General features: G+C 42.0%; 1 protein-coding gene across 6 annotated transcripts in view; it reads right to left on the minus strand.

The window, feature by feature from the left end:
* The window catches only part of OSBPL3 (oxysterol binding protein like 3), a 240,803-nt gene that overhangs the window by 14,949 nt on the left and 207,830 nt on the right, over positions 1–18,024 (minus strand). For all 6 annotated transcript variants that reach the window (XM_056519828.1, XM_056519829.1, XM_056519830.1 and 3 more), the window contains 5 exons: positions 15,043–15,177; positions 9,261–9,348; positions 6,912–7,156; positions 5,539–5,676; positions 2,158–2,221 (listed from right to left, as the gene is read on the minus strand). In XM_056519828.1, the coding sequence (XP_056375803.1) occupies positions 2,158–2,221; positions 5,539–5,676; positions 6,912–7,156; positions 9,261–9,348; positions 15,043–15,177 (670 nt within the window). The remainder of the gene's footprint in view (positions 1–2,157; positions 2,222–5,538; positions 5,677–6,911; positions 7,157–9,260; positions 9,349–15,042; positions 15,178–18,024) is intronic.

Consider the following 18,024-nt stretch of genomic DNA (forward strand, 5'->3'; position numbering starts at 1 on the left):
CCATTTTAAATGCAGCAGATGCTGTGATCTGTATTGATCGCGGCACCTGAGGGGTTAATGGCAGACATCAGCGTGATCGTTGATGTCCGCCATTACCAGCAGCTCTGCGGCTCCTGACAGCCGCCGGGACCCGCCCCGAATGTAGCGAGCGCAGCTCCTGCGCTTGCGTCACAGCCGCGCCATAAATGTACGGCGCTGTGCGCTAAACAGCGCCATACATTTACGGCGCATGCCTTTAAGGGGTTAATGGGCAGGAATAGCACTGCTTGCAACACTATTCTTTTAGCCGAAATGCCAGACTCCACAAATGGATGCCAGACATTACAACTCAGGGGTCTGCTGAATGCCATTACTATTTTAAAGTGTAACTGGGAATTATAATGAAATTCAAGCATCCAGCCCTTTTATGGAGCCTTGGACTCTAACAAACAAGAATGAAGCACAATGTTTCAGTTATCTGGTAAATGTAGCTAATGTAAACAGAACTATGTACTGTATTCTTATAATACACTGCCCATTATAACTGACTGGTAATGTGCATCTGAAATCCCATTTACAATCGTTATTTGCTCACTAAATCCCATTTGTAGTTGTCATTTCCAAAAACATTAGACAGTTTATGCTATTTGGAGCACATCCTGGATCCCAAGATGATACCTGGTCCATTAAAAGCAGACGGAAATATCAGCCAAACATGAAATATCGCTATGATTTATGACGGCAATTTATCATGTCTGAACATGTTTCCTATTCTGGTCAGTGAGAACAGATGAATCATGTCATGTATCTGGTGGTGCTGACATTATATACTTGTATCCTGCTTTACATGTGGATAAGAGACTACAGTTATCAGATCAGTGATCTCCAAACTGCTGCAAAACTACAATTCCCAGCATGCCCGGACAGCCGTTGGCTGTCCGGGCATGCTGGGAGTTGTAGTTTCACATAATCTGAAGGGACGCTATTTGGAAACCACTGATCTAGATGAAACGAAATGAACAGGGAGTGGCTATATTTGGTAGTTTCTCCTTTCCATGGTTTTTCCACCTAAACCTATGAAATCTATGTTTTCACTCCAATGTTGAGAATGCAGTGATGTTAACTGAAGGGACAAAGTTGTCAAAAGTTGAAGGGGTTATACATTAAAGGGGTAATCCGGGAAACTGAACTTATCAGACACTTATCCCCTAACCACATGATAGGGGGCGAGTGTCTGATTGTGGTGGGGCCAGCAGTGATCTCCTGTACGGAGCCCCGTCTACTTACCAGTCCTTGCCGTATACTCCGGCTCCCATCTTTCTGGATAAGCCCAAGTGATGGCCCAGTCAGCTGCAGCTTGCCAAAGACAAGAAAGTAGACAGGGCCCCATACAGGAGATTGCGGGGGTCCAATGGTTGGACCCCCACAATCAGACACTTATCCTCTATCCTGTGGATAGGTGTCTGATAAGTTCAGTTCACCGGACTACCCCTATAAAGTACTACACAAATAATAAAGATGTAAAGAGTAAAAAAAAAAAAATTCAAGGGGAAACCCAGCTAAACTGATGTTCTGATATGTTATGTTCTGACAAAGAAGGAAACACATTTTTGGGTATGTGCGTGACAGAAGTTATCAGTACTTTGCTTGGAAACGGCAAGCGGCTAAGCTCAAGGTCTGTTATAGATGTTAAAGGGGTATTCCGGGCAAAAACATCTTATCCCCTATCGAAAGGACCCCCCGCGATTTCCCTGCAGCAGCCTGCATAGCTGCGTCTCAAGTTTTGGAAACCTCGGGGCTTCCGAGACGGGGACGTGACTTGACGCCACGCCCCCTCCATTCATTTCTATTGGAGGGGGCATAACGGCCGCAACGCCCCCTCCCATAGAAATGAATGGAGGGGGAGTGGTATGACGTCATGTCCCCGTCTCGGAAGCCCTGAGGTTTCCGAAACTTCAGACGCAGCTACACATAGAATGCGGGCTGCTGCAGGGAGATCGTGGGGGTCCCAGCGGCGGGCCACCCCGCAATCAGACATCTTATCCCCTATCCTTTCGATAGGGGATAAGATGTTTTTGCCCGGAATACCCCTTTAACCTGACCTGAGTTTTGTTAATTCTGTTTATTTTAGACAGACAATTCTAAAAATAAGTCAGGATTTCTAGGTTAGACACTTACCTTGGTATAACACAAATTTGTCAGATTCGGCATGACTAACAGATATGGGCGGGTGATGGCTCACCTGAGGGAAAAAAAAAAAAAAAAGAACAATGTATTGATTCACACACAATACATAATGATGGTTTTAGGGTTTTCCAGTTGTAAGCAAATAAAGCTTATCCATTGCAGATCCTGTAGACCACTTCGGTTTGTTACAGTTTACTATAGTTTCATAGTATTTGTGTAGTTAATTTTTTTTGCATAGGAAAAAGTTTTACAGTTTTCCAATGTAGTTTCTGTATCAATTTTTCATTTACAAAATCTTTGCTTCCTGCCATTCATTTGTAAACAGAAGTAAAAAAAATGTATTTTCAGAGGTTGGAAATCTGTCCTGATCATGTGGTGGACAAGTGCAGGACCGGCTATAGTATGTGCTTTAGAGCTCTGTATTGTAACAAGCTATACACGTGTAAAGACCCCTATAAACCTTTAATAGCAGTCAGCCAATAGTTTGTTGCGCTAACAGCTTCCTCTTCAGGTCCCATACACAAGAAACAAGGGGTAAGCCCATGTCAGACAGCTATGGGGTTTCTTTTGAGGAATGAAGGGGTCGGGCATCCGAAATCCAACAGCAGTAGCAGTAGCGGTGGCGGTGGCGGTGGTGGGTGGGGTATTGTGCGTGGTAGTCAAGGCTCCCATGCACACAGAGAAAGGCAAACTGCTGAAGTTGGCAATCATGGCTGAACTGAGGTATATGGCCACCTTGAGTCTTATGTTAGACTAGGATGGATTTTCAACATCTGTAAGTGAACAATGAGATTTCGTTTTGAACCAGGGAGAATTTTAGGAAATTCCTACAGAAAGTATATTGGAATATTGTATAAACTATTATTGAACAACAAATACTTTTCATATGCTAGAAGCAATAGTATTACCCCCTTAAGCCTAAGGCTCTGTTCACACATCACTCTTTGGCAAGAGATATAAAACGGCCCAAAAAATAGACATTGTGGCTGAGATTTATTAACCTGTTTAAGATGTTTAAGACAAAAATTTCACAAATTGCTTTGGTAAAAAGAAACCGGAGCTGTGATTGGTCGCTATGTGCCTGTGTGGCAGCCTTAGAAATCCATGCCAGCTATGATCTAACTAGCCAGCTATTGGCATAAAGGGAACTTTACCAAACTTGACATACAGGGACCAAAAAGTCAAACACAAAAGAACAATTGCGCAAAAGGACCACCTTTCACATCTTGATGAATTCCCCCCGAAGTGTGGTTTTTAGCTAAACACATGGGGAGATTTTTGAAAACTTGTTTAGAGGCAAAGTGGAGAAGTCAGTCGCCCTTAGCAACATTTTTTAGAGACCTTTTTGAAAATGAAAAGAAGCAATCTGGTTACAATGGGCAACTGCACCACTCTTCCTCTACACAGGTTTTGATTACTTCCCCCCCCCCTAACATTGCTCCAAAACCTTGCTCTTAAAATCCCATAGCTGTATGTAAACACTACAGCCACAGCCATGACAGGCTTTACAACATGGCCTGGCTCTTAGCATCACATTTTCAGCCCACGTCTGATGTATTTTTGGAAAAGCTCCCGATATATACGTATGACAGAAAGCTGCAACATATCCCACTATATAGGCACACAGTAGGATATGTTGTCCTATATGTTATCTCACTGCAAAGAGCACAACATACACTTACTGTATAGTACCTACTGGGTCTACTATGCTATCCAATATTGAAAAAGCAAAAAGCAGCATACTGACACACGCTGGCCCAATGGAGGCAGACAATCTTTTGGGGTCCCTGAGGTATATGGACTCTCAATTTCCTATTCGGGCTTTCGCCCTCACGGGACTAAAATTTCCCAAACTAGGGAACCCTAGAATCTTAAAAACTTATCTTTATTAAAAGGTTTAAAGTAATAAAAAATTGTGAGAAACCAAAAATATCAGGTGTATTATAAACCCAAACATTGGATCAGTAAGGGGTTAATTATTGATACTCATTCCCATTGGCAAATTGTATTATGGTTGGATGTATAGCTCCAAGCCGAGATGCCATTTTTAATTCCGTTCGGGATATTTCTAATTACATCCAACCATATTATTTACCTGATTTTGCTCCTAATGCTGCTGTTTAAAACATCACGCACTGATACCCCCGAAGTTTTGCCGGCTGTAACCGGCTTTATCAAGGGTCGAGGTGCTAATGGTATATGGACCCCTTGGCATACATTTGCTGTGCACGCGGAGTGCTGTTCCCAGCAAACATTCATTATGTGATGTGAAATAGACTCCGAAAAGTACAGACCTATATGTACCGTTAGCTGCTGTGAATCAATGGCAGTATGTGTGAAGGAGCTTTGGGGTTTCAATTTTCACTAGAAGAATCAATGACATTAAGACAGTAACATTGTGAGTTTCTTTTATCGTTCTGTCATGTAATGGTTTAGCACATCTAGCAAAGCCCTTATAATAACGTATTCCTCTGCTGAGCGACTTCTCCCCACTAAATTATCTGTAGCACAGGAAGAATACTGACTGTTTCTGCTCCGCAATGTCTGCACCGTGCACTTACTAGACTCTGCTTCAAGATGCGCCAAAGGACACCAATCTAACTGTAGACTTGACAATATATGTGGCCCAAGAGACTGGTGCAGACCAGAGCCAAATAAAAACCTTGTCTGCTTCCTGACAGGGCACAGGGTATAAATCCTCTTGGTGGAAGCAAATTAAAATACAGTCTGTAAGACAGCTATGGTGTAAAATCAAAGCACTTGGTTTTTTACGGATTGCTAAATTACTAAATATAATTCACAAAAAGCAATACTTTTACTGTTAATTTATAAAATACTGCTTTAAAAAAAACATACATATGATGATTCAAGCTGTAAGTTATTTTCTGACATCAATATGAAGTTGTAGGAAATGTCAATTACTGTCCTAAACACACATGTTTACAGTCCCTGAGTGGTAAGATGTCAATCGTATAGGCCAAGGACCTTTCTTTAAATGAGGAGAGACGTCTTAAGGGAGGAAAAGGTGCGAATGAACAGGGCTAAATAAATGTTTAGTAGATCAATACTTTCCATCACTACGTGAAGTACATACAGTATAGCAGCCTTTAAAGGGGTACTCCGCTGCTCAGTGTTTGAAACGCTTGAGTCGGGAGCTTGTGATGTCATAGCCCCACCTCCTCATGACATCACGCCACGCCCGCCGAAATGCAAGTCTATGTGAGGGGGCGTGACAGTCGTCACGGGGCTATGACGTCACAAGCTCTTAGCGTGGGCTCCAGCGTTTGGAACAGTATGCTCCAAACACTGAGCAGCGGAGTACCCCTTTAACATCTTCCCTTCAGGAAACAGAAAGGTAAGGAAACACAGTACCTGCTCTGCAATAAACCGGAATCCTTTGTCTTCATTTACACATTCATAGGTTTCTCCGAGCACAGGGTTAAACGGTTTGCTACCAGCCCTATAGAAACTGGGCGCATATGCCGATACTGCAAAGGTGGCAATGTAAACCTAGTATGTAAAAGAAAAATAATTCAACTCAAGGAAACCACCATATTACAGACAAATGCAATAAAAACAGTGTACTATTGGGGCAACTAGCTTGGAACTATAATAACTATGACTTTAAGCTGTTGGCAGCTAATCCTCAAAAAACAAAAGGATTGGGTAGCTAAAACCCAACATGTCTGACCCTTCTCTCCCCCAAAATCTGTTGGAGGCTCACACTATGCATTTGCAAATTGGCCTGCAGAAATCATCAGGTTTGGACAACTTTTTTCTAAAGGTCCTTTAAATTGTGGAAAATTGCCACAAGGGTTTTCTCATTTGCTGGACCTTTCATATGGGCCGATTATTGGGAACGAGTGTTTCTACTGACACTAATTTGTCCAACAATTGGCCTACGTAAGACAGCCTTTAGATCAATTTTGGTAAGCACTAAGAGCTAGGTTCCCTCTTAAAGGGGTTATCCAGGAAAACATTTTTTTTTTTATATATCAACTGGCTCCAGAAAGTTATACAGATTTGTAAATTACTTCTATTAAAAAATCTTCATACTTTCAGTACTTATGAGTTATTGAAGTTGAGTTGTTCTTTTCTGTCTAAGTTCTCTCTGATGACACGTGTCTCGGGAACCGCCCAGTTTAGAAGCAAATTCCCATAGCAAACCTATTCTACTCTGTGCAGTTCCCGAGACAAGCAGAGATGTCAGCAGAGAGCACTGTTGCCTGACAGAAAACAACAACTCAACTTCAACAGCTGATAATTATTGAAATGATTAAGATTTTTTTATAGAAGTAATTTACAAATCTGTTTAACTTTCTGGAGCCAGTTGATATATATATAAAAAAAAAGTTTTTTCCTGGAATACCCCTTTAAATTCTTCCCTTCCTCCATCAGAAGCTGGACAGTGCTTGAATGGTGTAATCCTGAGACATTGCTTGCAGCATATTTACATTTGTATAGTCAACACAGTTACAGTCAAGGAAACACAGCTGACGCGCCCCCTCCGACAGACATGAATAGAGGGGAGGGGTGTGACATCACGACCAAGGCTGCTTGAAACCGACATTCTGAACACAAATGTTCAGAGCGCCAGGGTGCTGGGCTGGAGATCGCGAGGGGTCCCAGCGGCCAGATCCCCCTTGATCTTATCCCTTATTCTTTGTCTAGGTGATAAGATATCTAGGGGTGGAGTACTCCTTTTACATTACTAAAAGACACGATCATAACAGTCAGTATCGTACCATTCTTTCAAATGGGTCCTCGGTCTCCGCTGCTTTGTCTAGAAGTTCACTGTATTCAAGTTCTTCACATAAACGCTGCAGAGTGTTGAGGGGCTCATTTAGCTGCACGGGCATGGACACCTTGGAGAGGTCCTTCCCAATATTGTTCCGGAGAATGTTCCATAAACTGATATTACTCGTGTTTGGACAGGGAGCTGGAAGACACGTTCGGTGCTTTGGAAAACCGTCTACCACAGAAGTCCCATCTATGAAATTGGAAATCGGAAGGGGGGGGGGGGGGAGGGGTTGGGGGGTGGTAGTTGGGGGAAGAAGAGAGAGAAGGCAAAAAAAAAAAAAGATTACCACAAAAATCCATTCGCTACATAAAGCTCTACTTTGCGTTACTTCTTCACAAACTGAAGTAAAAAATTTGTAAATATTTTAGACTTCTCCTAATGGCCCTATTACATGAGGCCCGAACAAGCCAATATTACCCTGTGTAATAGGGCCTGCGAACGGCTGCCGACGAATGAGCAAACACTTGTTCATCGGATGATCGGGTTATTTTAACCCATCAAAAAAATCAATGGTCGTTGGCCACACATCTCCCTGTATAATAGGGCATCTGCGGAAAGGCTGCGTAAATGATTCAGCGATTATTCGTGCAACCCTTCTGGCCAGCCTTGTATAGGCTGTGTAAACAAACAATAATCTATGGGATTGGCGCTCGTTTCCTGCGTGGGGTAAGAACCCTTAGATGTTACCGAAAAAAAAAAGGGGGCTATCTTTTAATCAATGTTATGTGGTCAACATAAAATATAAAGACCAAAAGAGAGACCAAACAACCACAATGTAAGTAACAAAAGGTGAAAAAACTTTATTAAAGACACAATATACATAAAAACATATTAAAAAAACATGTAAATTGACAGGTACCATAAAGACTCAGGAAGAAGAGATGAGGTAGAGGATATTAATACGGTAATATAGCACAAATATGCAAGAGCAAAGGTGCAGGCTAAGATATCAGGGATGATATACATAAGTCAGACAGGAAAAAGGTCATTAATGAACTGCCACATGGCGCAGGTATCTGCAGGAAACAAGTGGTGTTGTCTCCAGCATACACCTGCACCAAAGGGAAGGTGTATGCTGGAGACAACACCACGCCCCCTGACGAAGCAATCAGATGCGAAAACGTGTTCGGGGTCTGAGGTGAGAGGAGCTCTACAGGTGCCTTGGTCATATGCTGCTACTTTGCAATTGTATTTTTACTTGTATTTTACTGCATTTATTACGCTTTGCCCTTCCCTTTGGTGCAGGTGTATGCTGGAGACAACACCACTTGTTTCCTGTAGATACCTGCGCCATGTGGCAGTTCATTAATGACCTTTGTCCTGTCTGACTTATGTATATCATCCCTGATATCTTAGCCTGCACCTTTGCGCTTGCATATTTGTGCTATATTACCGTATTAATATCCTCTACCTCATCTCTACTTCCTGAGTCTTTATGGTACCTGTCAATTTACATGATATATATATATATATATATATATATATATATATATATATATAGTGTCTTTAATAAAGTTTGTTCACCTTTTGTTACTTACATTGTGGTTGTTTGGTCTCTCTTTTGGTCTTTATATTGTAAGAACCCTTAGATGTAGCAGTCATCTCCAATCCTGGCTATTGCAGTGGCATATTAGCTGTATCTTACAGCCAGTCGTTATTGCTCCTGGGTCAGTGCCTATTACACTGCAATAAGGATCAAATAGTATATCCATGTACAGATCGTTTAGCTGCAGACACCAAAATTTGGCCAGAATGAAGTGGTATTTGCATTCCCTGTAATCCTCGCTCATGTGCAAATAAAATTTCTAGTCAAAAGAAATCTTTTCCTATTGTGCAAATAGTAGTCAAAGAGTAAAGAGACAAAAGGCCACATTTACGTATGGTGCATTTCCTCTAAATTGTCGAAGATAGAAAAGTGCTTGGATTTTAGGGCACAATGTCGATTTTACAATCCCCAGCATGTTTAATTCTTCAGGTTTCAGATACCATATTGTAAAAAGTGAAATTTTGGATAAATCCCACATTTACTGTAGATTAGTGTTTACCAACCAGAGTGCATAACTACAACTCCCAACATGCACGGACAGCCAAAGGCTGTCCGAGCATGCTGGGAGTTGTAGTTATGCAACAGCTGGAGGCACACTCTGCTGTAGATGTTCAAAAGGGTTCCGCAACATGGAAATCCACCTAAGGCTCAGTTCACATCACTGGATGAATAGAGCTGAATTCAGGTACATATAGTCACTATTAGGAAAAGACAAAAAATGATGAGACAGTTCAGCAGAAGACTTACCTAGTGATTGTCTGTCAATGTCATTACTCAGATTGTCCTCTGATATGTTATCACTTATATCGCTGACATACGAGTCGTCATCTGAGATCTAGGATACGGAGGAAAGACATACAGTAATTCCCAAGTGCAATAGATAGCAAAGACCGACATATATCTGACAAAGAGATCAGTAGACATATAACAGGAAAACTTTCCATTTCACCAGATGTAACAATAGTGTACCCAACCAATAAAATGCACTTTACGAGGAAAAACTAAAAATAGCAGTTTGGGACCAAAGTAAAGTTATTCCAGGAGGAGTAATATCCGTACCCCGGCTAATGGAACATTGGAAGTATGACCAAGCAATAAGCCACCAATGTCCTGGTAAGACAGTCCTTTAAAAGAGGTATTCCCATCTTAATTATATGGAGTATCCAAAGTAAATACCATAAATACATTTAATGCAGGTCCCACCTCAGGGACCATAACCTACTAAGACCGAAATAATCTAGAGCAGTATATATCTATAGACAAAAGGAAGCAGAGCTCCTCAAAGTGCAATATGTCTGATAAAGGGTATGTCTGAAGTGTAAAAAGGGGGACCTAAGGGACCTGCTCAGCATTATTGGTTGTGTAACAGACACAACTGCTGTGAAGGTAGAGTATAGGTGGTGCAGCCTTCCGGATGTTGGCACAGAAACCACGCCCGCTGAATGGCACAGTTGTCCAGTAGAGAGAAGAAAACCGGCTATAGGGCACAATTCGCGAGTCAGATAGTGATGATGATATCTCAAAAATGTTTTATTGCAGAACCAAACACTACACCTTTCTGGGCATTGGAGCCCCTTCGTCACGTGCACTGTTGTGCATGTATGCCAGTACATGTATGCCATTACATGCATGCCAGTACACATGACGAAGGGGCTCCCATGCCCAGAAACGTGTAGTGTTTGGTTCTGCAATAAAAGATTCCTGTGATATTATCTATTATTATCCGATTGGTAGATTGGGCCCTATAGCCGGTTTTCTTCTCTCTACTGGACAACTGTGCTATCCGGAAGGCTGCACCACCTATACTCTACCTTCACAGTAGTTGTGTCTGTTACACAACCAATAAAGCTGAGCACGCCCCTTTGGTCCCCCTTTTTACACTTCTCCATTTATCAGACATATTGCACTGCTTCCTTTTGTCTATAAAGATATATATATATATATATATATATATATATATATATATATATATACTGCTCTAGATTCTTTTTTTCTTGCTACTGGAAACCAGTGAGAATGTAGAGACCCTTGTTCACAGATTCCCTGCTGCAACATTCTCTATGTATTTTGATGGAGTGGAGGCAGCACTTGTCTTCTCTATATAGGAGTTACAGAAGGAGCAATCTAGTAAGAAGTTGCCTTGTACATTATTCATTAGACTTACCAGGCTGCCTGACTACTGTATTGTACTGTATACAGACTCCTAGGAAGCTCTCCACAGGTAGCAGAGCAGTAGAACTGACAGAATGGTGCTTGCAACAAAAGGGTAGGGCTCAGAACATGTAAAGCATCATTTACTTTTAACAGTTCACAGGCCGTCAGCAACAAAGGCCTTCAGAAATTGGCAAAGCCGAATGGGACCTAGACAGATCTGGGACATGCCAGATAACTATATGCAGTCACTATCTGGGACAGGCATAGGCAACCTTCGGAACTGGAGATGTTTAGGACTACATTTTGGCTGTAAGAGTATCATGAGAGATGTAGTTCAAGACAGTTCCAAAGGTTGCCTATGCCTGATCTAGGGAGTTAAACGTCCAACAATGTACTGATCTCCAATGCCAGCAACTGACAGCAGCCGGCATGAAGTGGGCTCAGCTCCTGAGCTCACTTTAGACACACTTCCCAACATTATAATGCACATGTACATCAAATGTTGGGAAAGAGTTAATATGCTGCCCTTGGAAACAAAACTTTGTAACACATCACTGAAAAAGACCCATACTTACTAATACAAGGAAAACACCAGTACCCAGCAGGATACTGACAACCCACAATGTTATATGGAGGTCGTACATGTGCAAAATCCTTAAACATCCACCCTCACATCATCAATGAGGAGAGAGGATACTTACTATTCTAACTGTACATAACTAAGGCTTTTATAGGATGCCAGAAAACTTCTACATGTAGTGCACCATGCTGGCCAAAAGTCTTTTTATTGGTCCCGTCCATACTATTGGACTATTTAGGCATGAAACTATAACACCAACTGTAAATTGGTGTTCAAAATTAGAGATTTCTTTTTAGAGAGAACCTGTCACATTAAATACACTGTATCATGTCATAAAGCAGAAGATGCTGAGCAGATTCATATGTAGTTTTGTGGGAAAATTCTATAGAACTTGTTATTTATTCATACAAATATCTGCTTATTCCGGGTGTGGGAGTCTAGTGGGAGGTCTCATCAGTGATTGACAACCTTTTCTGTATAAGTGTACATGACATAATCATTAGGTAAGACCGCCTTCTGGACTCCTCAGACTAGAATATGCAGAAATTTAAATAACCAGATTGCAAGTCCTACTGACGAAATTCCACAAAACTATAGATCAATCTGCTCAGCAAATCCTATATTACATAATGCTAACAGACTGGGCTGCATGTTCAATATGACAGGCTGCCTTTAAAGGGGTATTCCACTGTTCAGCGTTTGGAACAAACTGCTCCGAACGCTGGAGCTTGTGATGTCATAGCCCCACCCCTCAATGCAAGTCTATGGGAGGGGGCGTGACAACTGTCACGCCCCCTCCCATAGACTTTCATTGAGGGGGCGGGGCGTGTTGTCGTGAGGGGGAGGCTATTGCACCACAAGCTCCCGGCGCCGTCTCCAGCGTTCGGAACAGTTTGGTCCAAACGCTGAGCAGCGGAGTACCCCTTTAAGTTTCACAGTTCTAACTCATTTCACATTATTTTAAGCAATTCCAGCCATAAAGTATGTGGGAAACTTTTCTGAGGAAAAAAAGTTGCACAGTGCCCATATGCACCATAAGGAGAGCATTAAAATGGTTATGATATAGCCAACAAAATTTACGCAAAAAAATGTATACTGATAAACATTCCCACAATTTTCCAAAGGGTTTCCATAGCAACAGAGTTTGCCTGGACAATATGGGATTGACGGGAAGGGGGAAAACAAGACTGTGGGGAGTCTGTTCTGATTACAGAACACAATAGACTTTCTATAAGCTCTACGGAATGGTATTTTGATATATTTGGCATATATAAATGCAGCACTATTAATAGAACCAGCTCTGCACAGCAAATTGTCACGTCACATCTCCTTAGCCATGATAAAACGACTGTATCGCAGTTTAGGACTTCTCTGAAGATTAACTTCTTTAGCACAACATGAGGGAAATGTTCCTCAGAATTCTGACTCATACAGGAAACAAGCAAAGTTATTTTGCAAGAAGTACTATTTATTCTTATTGTTGCTGTAACTGACAATTACTGCCATGTGCTTCTCATTAGATCAATTAACAAATCTGGAGAAAAAAAAAGTACTAGTCTATGTTCACACTAAGTTTTTCGGCATATGTTTAGCATGTATTATGCAATGCATGTCCATTATGTTCAATAGGAACATGCACCACAGGTCACACCGATCCACAACTGGTCCCCACCATACACTTCCACCGTAATCTCCTGATTTCTCAGCACATGTATTCTTTAGTCCTACCCAGACCACTATCTCTAATGTCTCCTCCATAGCTTTCCTATCGTCCTAAGACTTCTATGTATCCCCCACATTCGGGATCTTACTCCCCACATCCAACTTTCAATAGCAGCCTGACAATTCACCTCCACCAAAGATTATAGCAAGCAATCTCTTTACCTCCACTACACAACTATATACCGTATATACTTTAGTATAAGCCGACCCAAATATAAGCCGAGGCCCCCAATTTCACCCTAAAAACCAGGGAAAAGTTACTGACTCGACTATAAGTCTAGGGTGGGAAATACATCATCCCCCCTGTCTTCATCCAGACCCCCGTCATTAACACCCCCGTCATCCTCACCCTGTCATCACCCCCCCCTTCATCATCACCGCCTGTCAATCAGTGGTCTTCAACCTGCGGACCTCCAGATGTTGCAAAACTACAACTCCCAGCATGCCCGGACAGCCATTGGCTGTCCGAGCATGTTGGGAGTTGTAGTTTTGAAACATCTGGAGGTCCGCAGGTTGAAGACCACTGCAGGCCTTCGTCATCATCCAGACCCCCCCTTTAGTTTTCTACTCACCTCCCCTTGGTGGGAAGGAAGGGTGAGCTGGTCCGGGCCATCTATGCTGCAGGGACCGTCCGGTGGGGAGGGTTAGATGTTCCGGGCTGTCCATTTTCACCGGAAGGCCCTCTTCTCTGCTCCGGGCCGGCCCCGGACTAGTGACGTTGCCTTGACGATGACGCACAGGGAAGTTCATGCGCCGGTACGTCGGCTGCGCACGGACGTCCCTGTGCGTCGTCGTCAAGGCAACGTCACTAGGCTGGCCCGGATAAAGGGGGCTCTGGATTTATGACGAAGGCCGCAGTGGTCTTCAACCTGCGGACCTCCAGATGTTTCAAAACTACAACTCCCAGCATGCCCGGACAGCCGATGGCTGTCCGGGCATGCTGGGAGTTGTAGTTTTGCAACATCTGGAGGTCCGCAGGTTGAAGACCACTGAGAAGGGATTGACAGGTGGAGAGTTCACTCGAGTATAAAGCCGAGGGGGGCGTTTTCAGCGCGGAAAATTGTGCTGAAAAACTCGGCTTATACTCAAGTATATATGGTAAGCAACCGCTATGTACACTTACTGTCCTGCAGATTTATAAGAGGGTCCTCTCTCCCTCTGTACTAGTCTGTCACTCAGTAAGAGCAGGTTTCATGTACTTGCTTGTTTTTATGGTTTATTCATCAATTTAAATGCCTTCATCCAATGTATTTCATCTGTACAGTACAATAAAAGGCCTATTTATGGAACCAATGAGTGAAATTTACTTTTAGAAAAAGTTAGTATAAAGGGGTATGTCTAATTTTGAACGTTATCCCTCAGCTTCATGATGGGAATAACAAGTTGATCGTGGGAGTCCCCACCGATCACAAGAAAGGAGGAAAACTGTCCCCTCAATTGAATTAAAGGAAAAGGGTCATCCTGTTCACCCACACTAAACCCAATACACTGTGTTATAGTGCAGGTGAACAGGAGACTGATGCAGGGTCTCTGACCAAGATACGTACCTGTAGCCCAGAGCGGTGTCCCTCTGAAGCTCCGCTTCCTTCTTCGGTGAATTTCGCACAGGAGGTGGACCCGCTGGGTGAATTTGAACATTCATGGGTGCAGAAGAAGGGAGCGGACCTACAGAGAGACACCGCTCTGGGCTGCAGGTACGTATTTTAGAGAACCCGCATCGGTCTCCTGTTTACTCGCACTATAACCCAGTGTATTGGGTTTAGTGTGGGCGAAAAGGATGACCATTTTCCTTTAAGCACACCCTGTGTGTGTCCAGTGCTTCATTCATTCTCTAAGGGGCTTCTTGTGTTTATTGAGGGTTTCAGTGGTCAGACCCTCCCAAAAATCAGTATGTTATCCCCTATCCTGTGTATAGGGAATAACTTTTAAAGCTGGAAATCCCTCTTTGAGATCAATTTATGTCATATCATAAGTCCAGACTTTGCCATTAAGTGGGGGTGCATGTTCTCTGTATCCGCTCTAAAACCAGAAATTATGTGACATGATTTAAAAACCTTTAATAAAACCACCAACCTCATTCTCAGATGAGCTCGAAGACAGTAGAACTTCCTGAGCATCATAGAACTCTGTCAGGGAATCTGTGATAGACAGGCGGCTTTCATTGGATATCTGATGAACCAAAGGTCTATTCTCCTCACAAGGCATCTCCTATTTGTCAGAAGGTAAGAACAAATCATTTCATTATTTCTATAAATGTTGTTGCCAGTCTTGTGAATACTATGCTGTAAAAGAAAAGAAACTGGTGAAAACGGAAGCACTTGTTTATTTAGTATAGCACCAGTTTGCACAGAATGGCAAATTTATTAAAAACAATAGATCAAATTGAGTCATAAATATTTGCTGCTCGACTAATCCACCTCTCACCTCGCTTTTCCTTTACCTCTCCCCTGTGCCAATCCCTTCACCGGGTACCTGTTGCCCAACAAATTCAATTTAAACTGTTCACCATGAAAGGCCACAACCTGTCCCCTCCATACATCTCTGACCTGATTTTCCTATACCACCCACACATCCGCCTATGCTCTCCCTGGTCCGCACTTTACATCACCGTCTCCAAGACTTCTCCCAAGCTTCCTCCATTCATTGGAACTCTCTACCCCGGGATATCTGGCTCTCACCCACCTTCAAAAGCAACCTGAAGACTCATCTATTCAAGGAAGCTTAAGAGCTTCAATAATCCTACTGCCGCTGCACCATTAATGGCTACTTTACCATCTGCTCACAGATGACTTGCTGTTCCCTTCCCCTCTCCTTGTAGATTGTAAGCCCTTGCGGGCAGGACCCTCTCCCCCTCTATGTCAGTCGGCAAGTTACTCTGTGTAATGCTCAATGTTTCCATGTTAGTGTTATGTACGGTTACCTTATAATATGTAAAGTGTCCTGGAACAAAGGGTGCTATATAAATAAATTGATAGTAATAATAATAATAAGAAGCCAGTGTTCTTTAGGCCTGCAGTTTACAAGTGGCTGGCAGCTGACTGGCAGTGTTGCCTGCACCAGGCTACAGAAAGCAGCAACAGTAAGATGTTCCAGCCACTTGTTGTGGAAACGGGGTTAAGGGAGTATCATCGTTTTGTTTTTCACTTTCCTGCCATAAGTGGCTATATTGATGTAAAAACGTCTACTCCAAGAGAAAAAAAAGACAACTACAGTGTAAGGGCACAAAGGTGGACATATAGGTGGGTATTCATCAAGAGTAGGGTAGGTGAACGTCTTTTTACACCATTAATTCATGTGGTGGAAACTGAGTACCTGCACCAGATTTATTACATGGTGCAGGGCTAGTGATAAATCTGTTGCTGATCACATTTCTTACTTCAGTACTCCACTTTGTATGGTGCCCCTCTGCAACTTATTGTGCGACTTTTTATCCCGTGTGACACAATGTGCGGCTTTTTAATAATGCATTCCACCGTCAGTTTTGTAAGCAGAGTTAGGGCTGGTGTAGATTTGCGCCTAATTGAGTGTAGTTGCAACAAAATGAAAAGTCGCATATCATGAATTCCTGACCACTGCACGATATCAACTGAAATCATGACTTGTTCTTTTAGAAAAACCTTCTAAAGCAAAATTCGCAATGAAAAGTCTCATAACAGCATCTGAGACAAATGTACACCACAAAACCAGGGTAAAACCAATGATAAATTCCCCCCATACTGTGTGGGGTAACAAAGTTGGACAAATACTGCATGGGGCAACAGATACTGTGGATAGATACTGTGGGAAATCCAATAGAGTACAGAAGAGGGAAAAGGAAAGAAAATTCTATTGCACTACAATAAAGCAGGTTCAATTATGGTGCAAAATCAAATCAAATTAAAACACAACATTTAAAAAAAAAAATAATAATAATAATAATTGGTTATAGAAAAGACGCAAAATGTTCTTGGTGTCTCTTAGATCCCGCCGATATTACACATATGCTTTGGGATTGTCCGTATATCCAAAGCTATTGGAAATTAATCATAGGATATATTGGGAAGGTATGGGAAATTACCATTCCTACAGAACTCAAAATTTGTATATTGGGATATCTGGATAATCTAAACATATCAGAACACAGCTCTTGGCAGAGTATTATATAATGCCAGAAAACTAATAGCCCAGCTCTGGAAAGACCCTAAACCTTCAACTAAAAATCTACTTATTAGGGAGATGGAGAAGGTAGTGACATAGGAGAAAGCTATAGGGGACTAGAAGATAAATTTGATTTGATTTGGAATAGGTGGCTAAATAGACAGTGATACTGGTTCTGAGAGAGGAGGTGTTTTTTTTCTTCTTTTGTTTGCCTTTGGAGCCCATGGGCCAGCAAGACAGTTTTGCTTTATTAAAGCCCGTATTAATATAATTTCTTTTTCTTTTTTGTTACAACGTACACATCAAAAACACGACATGTTTTATGTATGGTTTCTATATCGATTGTTTATGTCTGACTAAAAATATAGGATATATGTTTATTGTTCTAATATTCTCTAAGGATGTGTAATGTCTAATGATAAAAAATAAATAAAAAAATTAACAAAATAAAAACAGGCATGGCCTAAAAATGACATATTTTGGGATTTCCCTTAATCAGATTATACAGATGACATTCTAATAATCTGATGAAGAGGGGTCCCGAAACGCGTCATCCCACTTCTTTCCTCAGATACTGTGTGGGAGAACTATTAATATGTGAAGCCTACACGTGGCATTATTTGATGCACTATGGTGGGATCAATCCTAGATACATTGTTGTCTTTGCACAGTGGTGACCATGTTGTAAATATGTAGGAGGATTTATAATGATGTGGCATGTCAATGTATTGCAGAAATCTCAGAAGCTCTATGTAGGTCATGACTTCATAATAAAGCAGCCCGTTCTAGCATTTCTAGTTTAAAGTGATCACTCCTCATCCTCTCTGCCATAAACCCAAGGGGGAATCTGGCCTCCTGACACAAGGGCAGGAAATACGAATGGAGGCCCTAACGTAACACTAATGTGCAGGCAGGCAA

This window comes from Hyla sarda, chromosome 5 (assembly GCF_029499605.1).
Source record: "Hyla sarda isolate aHylSar1 chromosome 5, aHylSar1.hap1, whole genome shotgun sequence".
NCBI lineage: Eukaryota > Metazoa > Chordata > Amphibia > Anura > Hylidae > Hyla > Hyla sarda.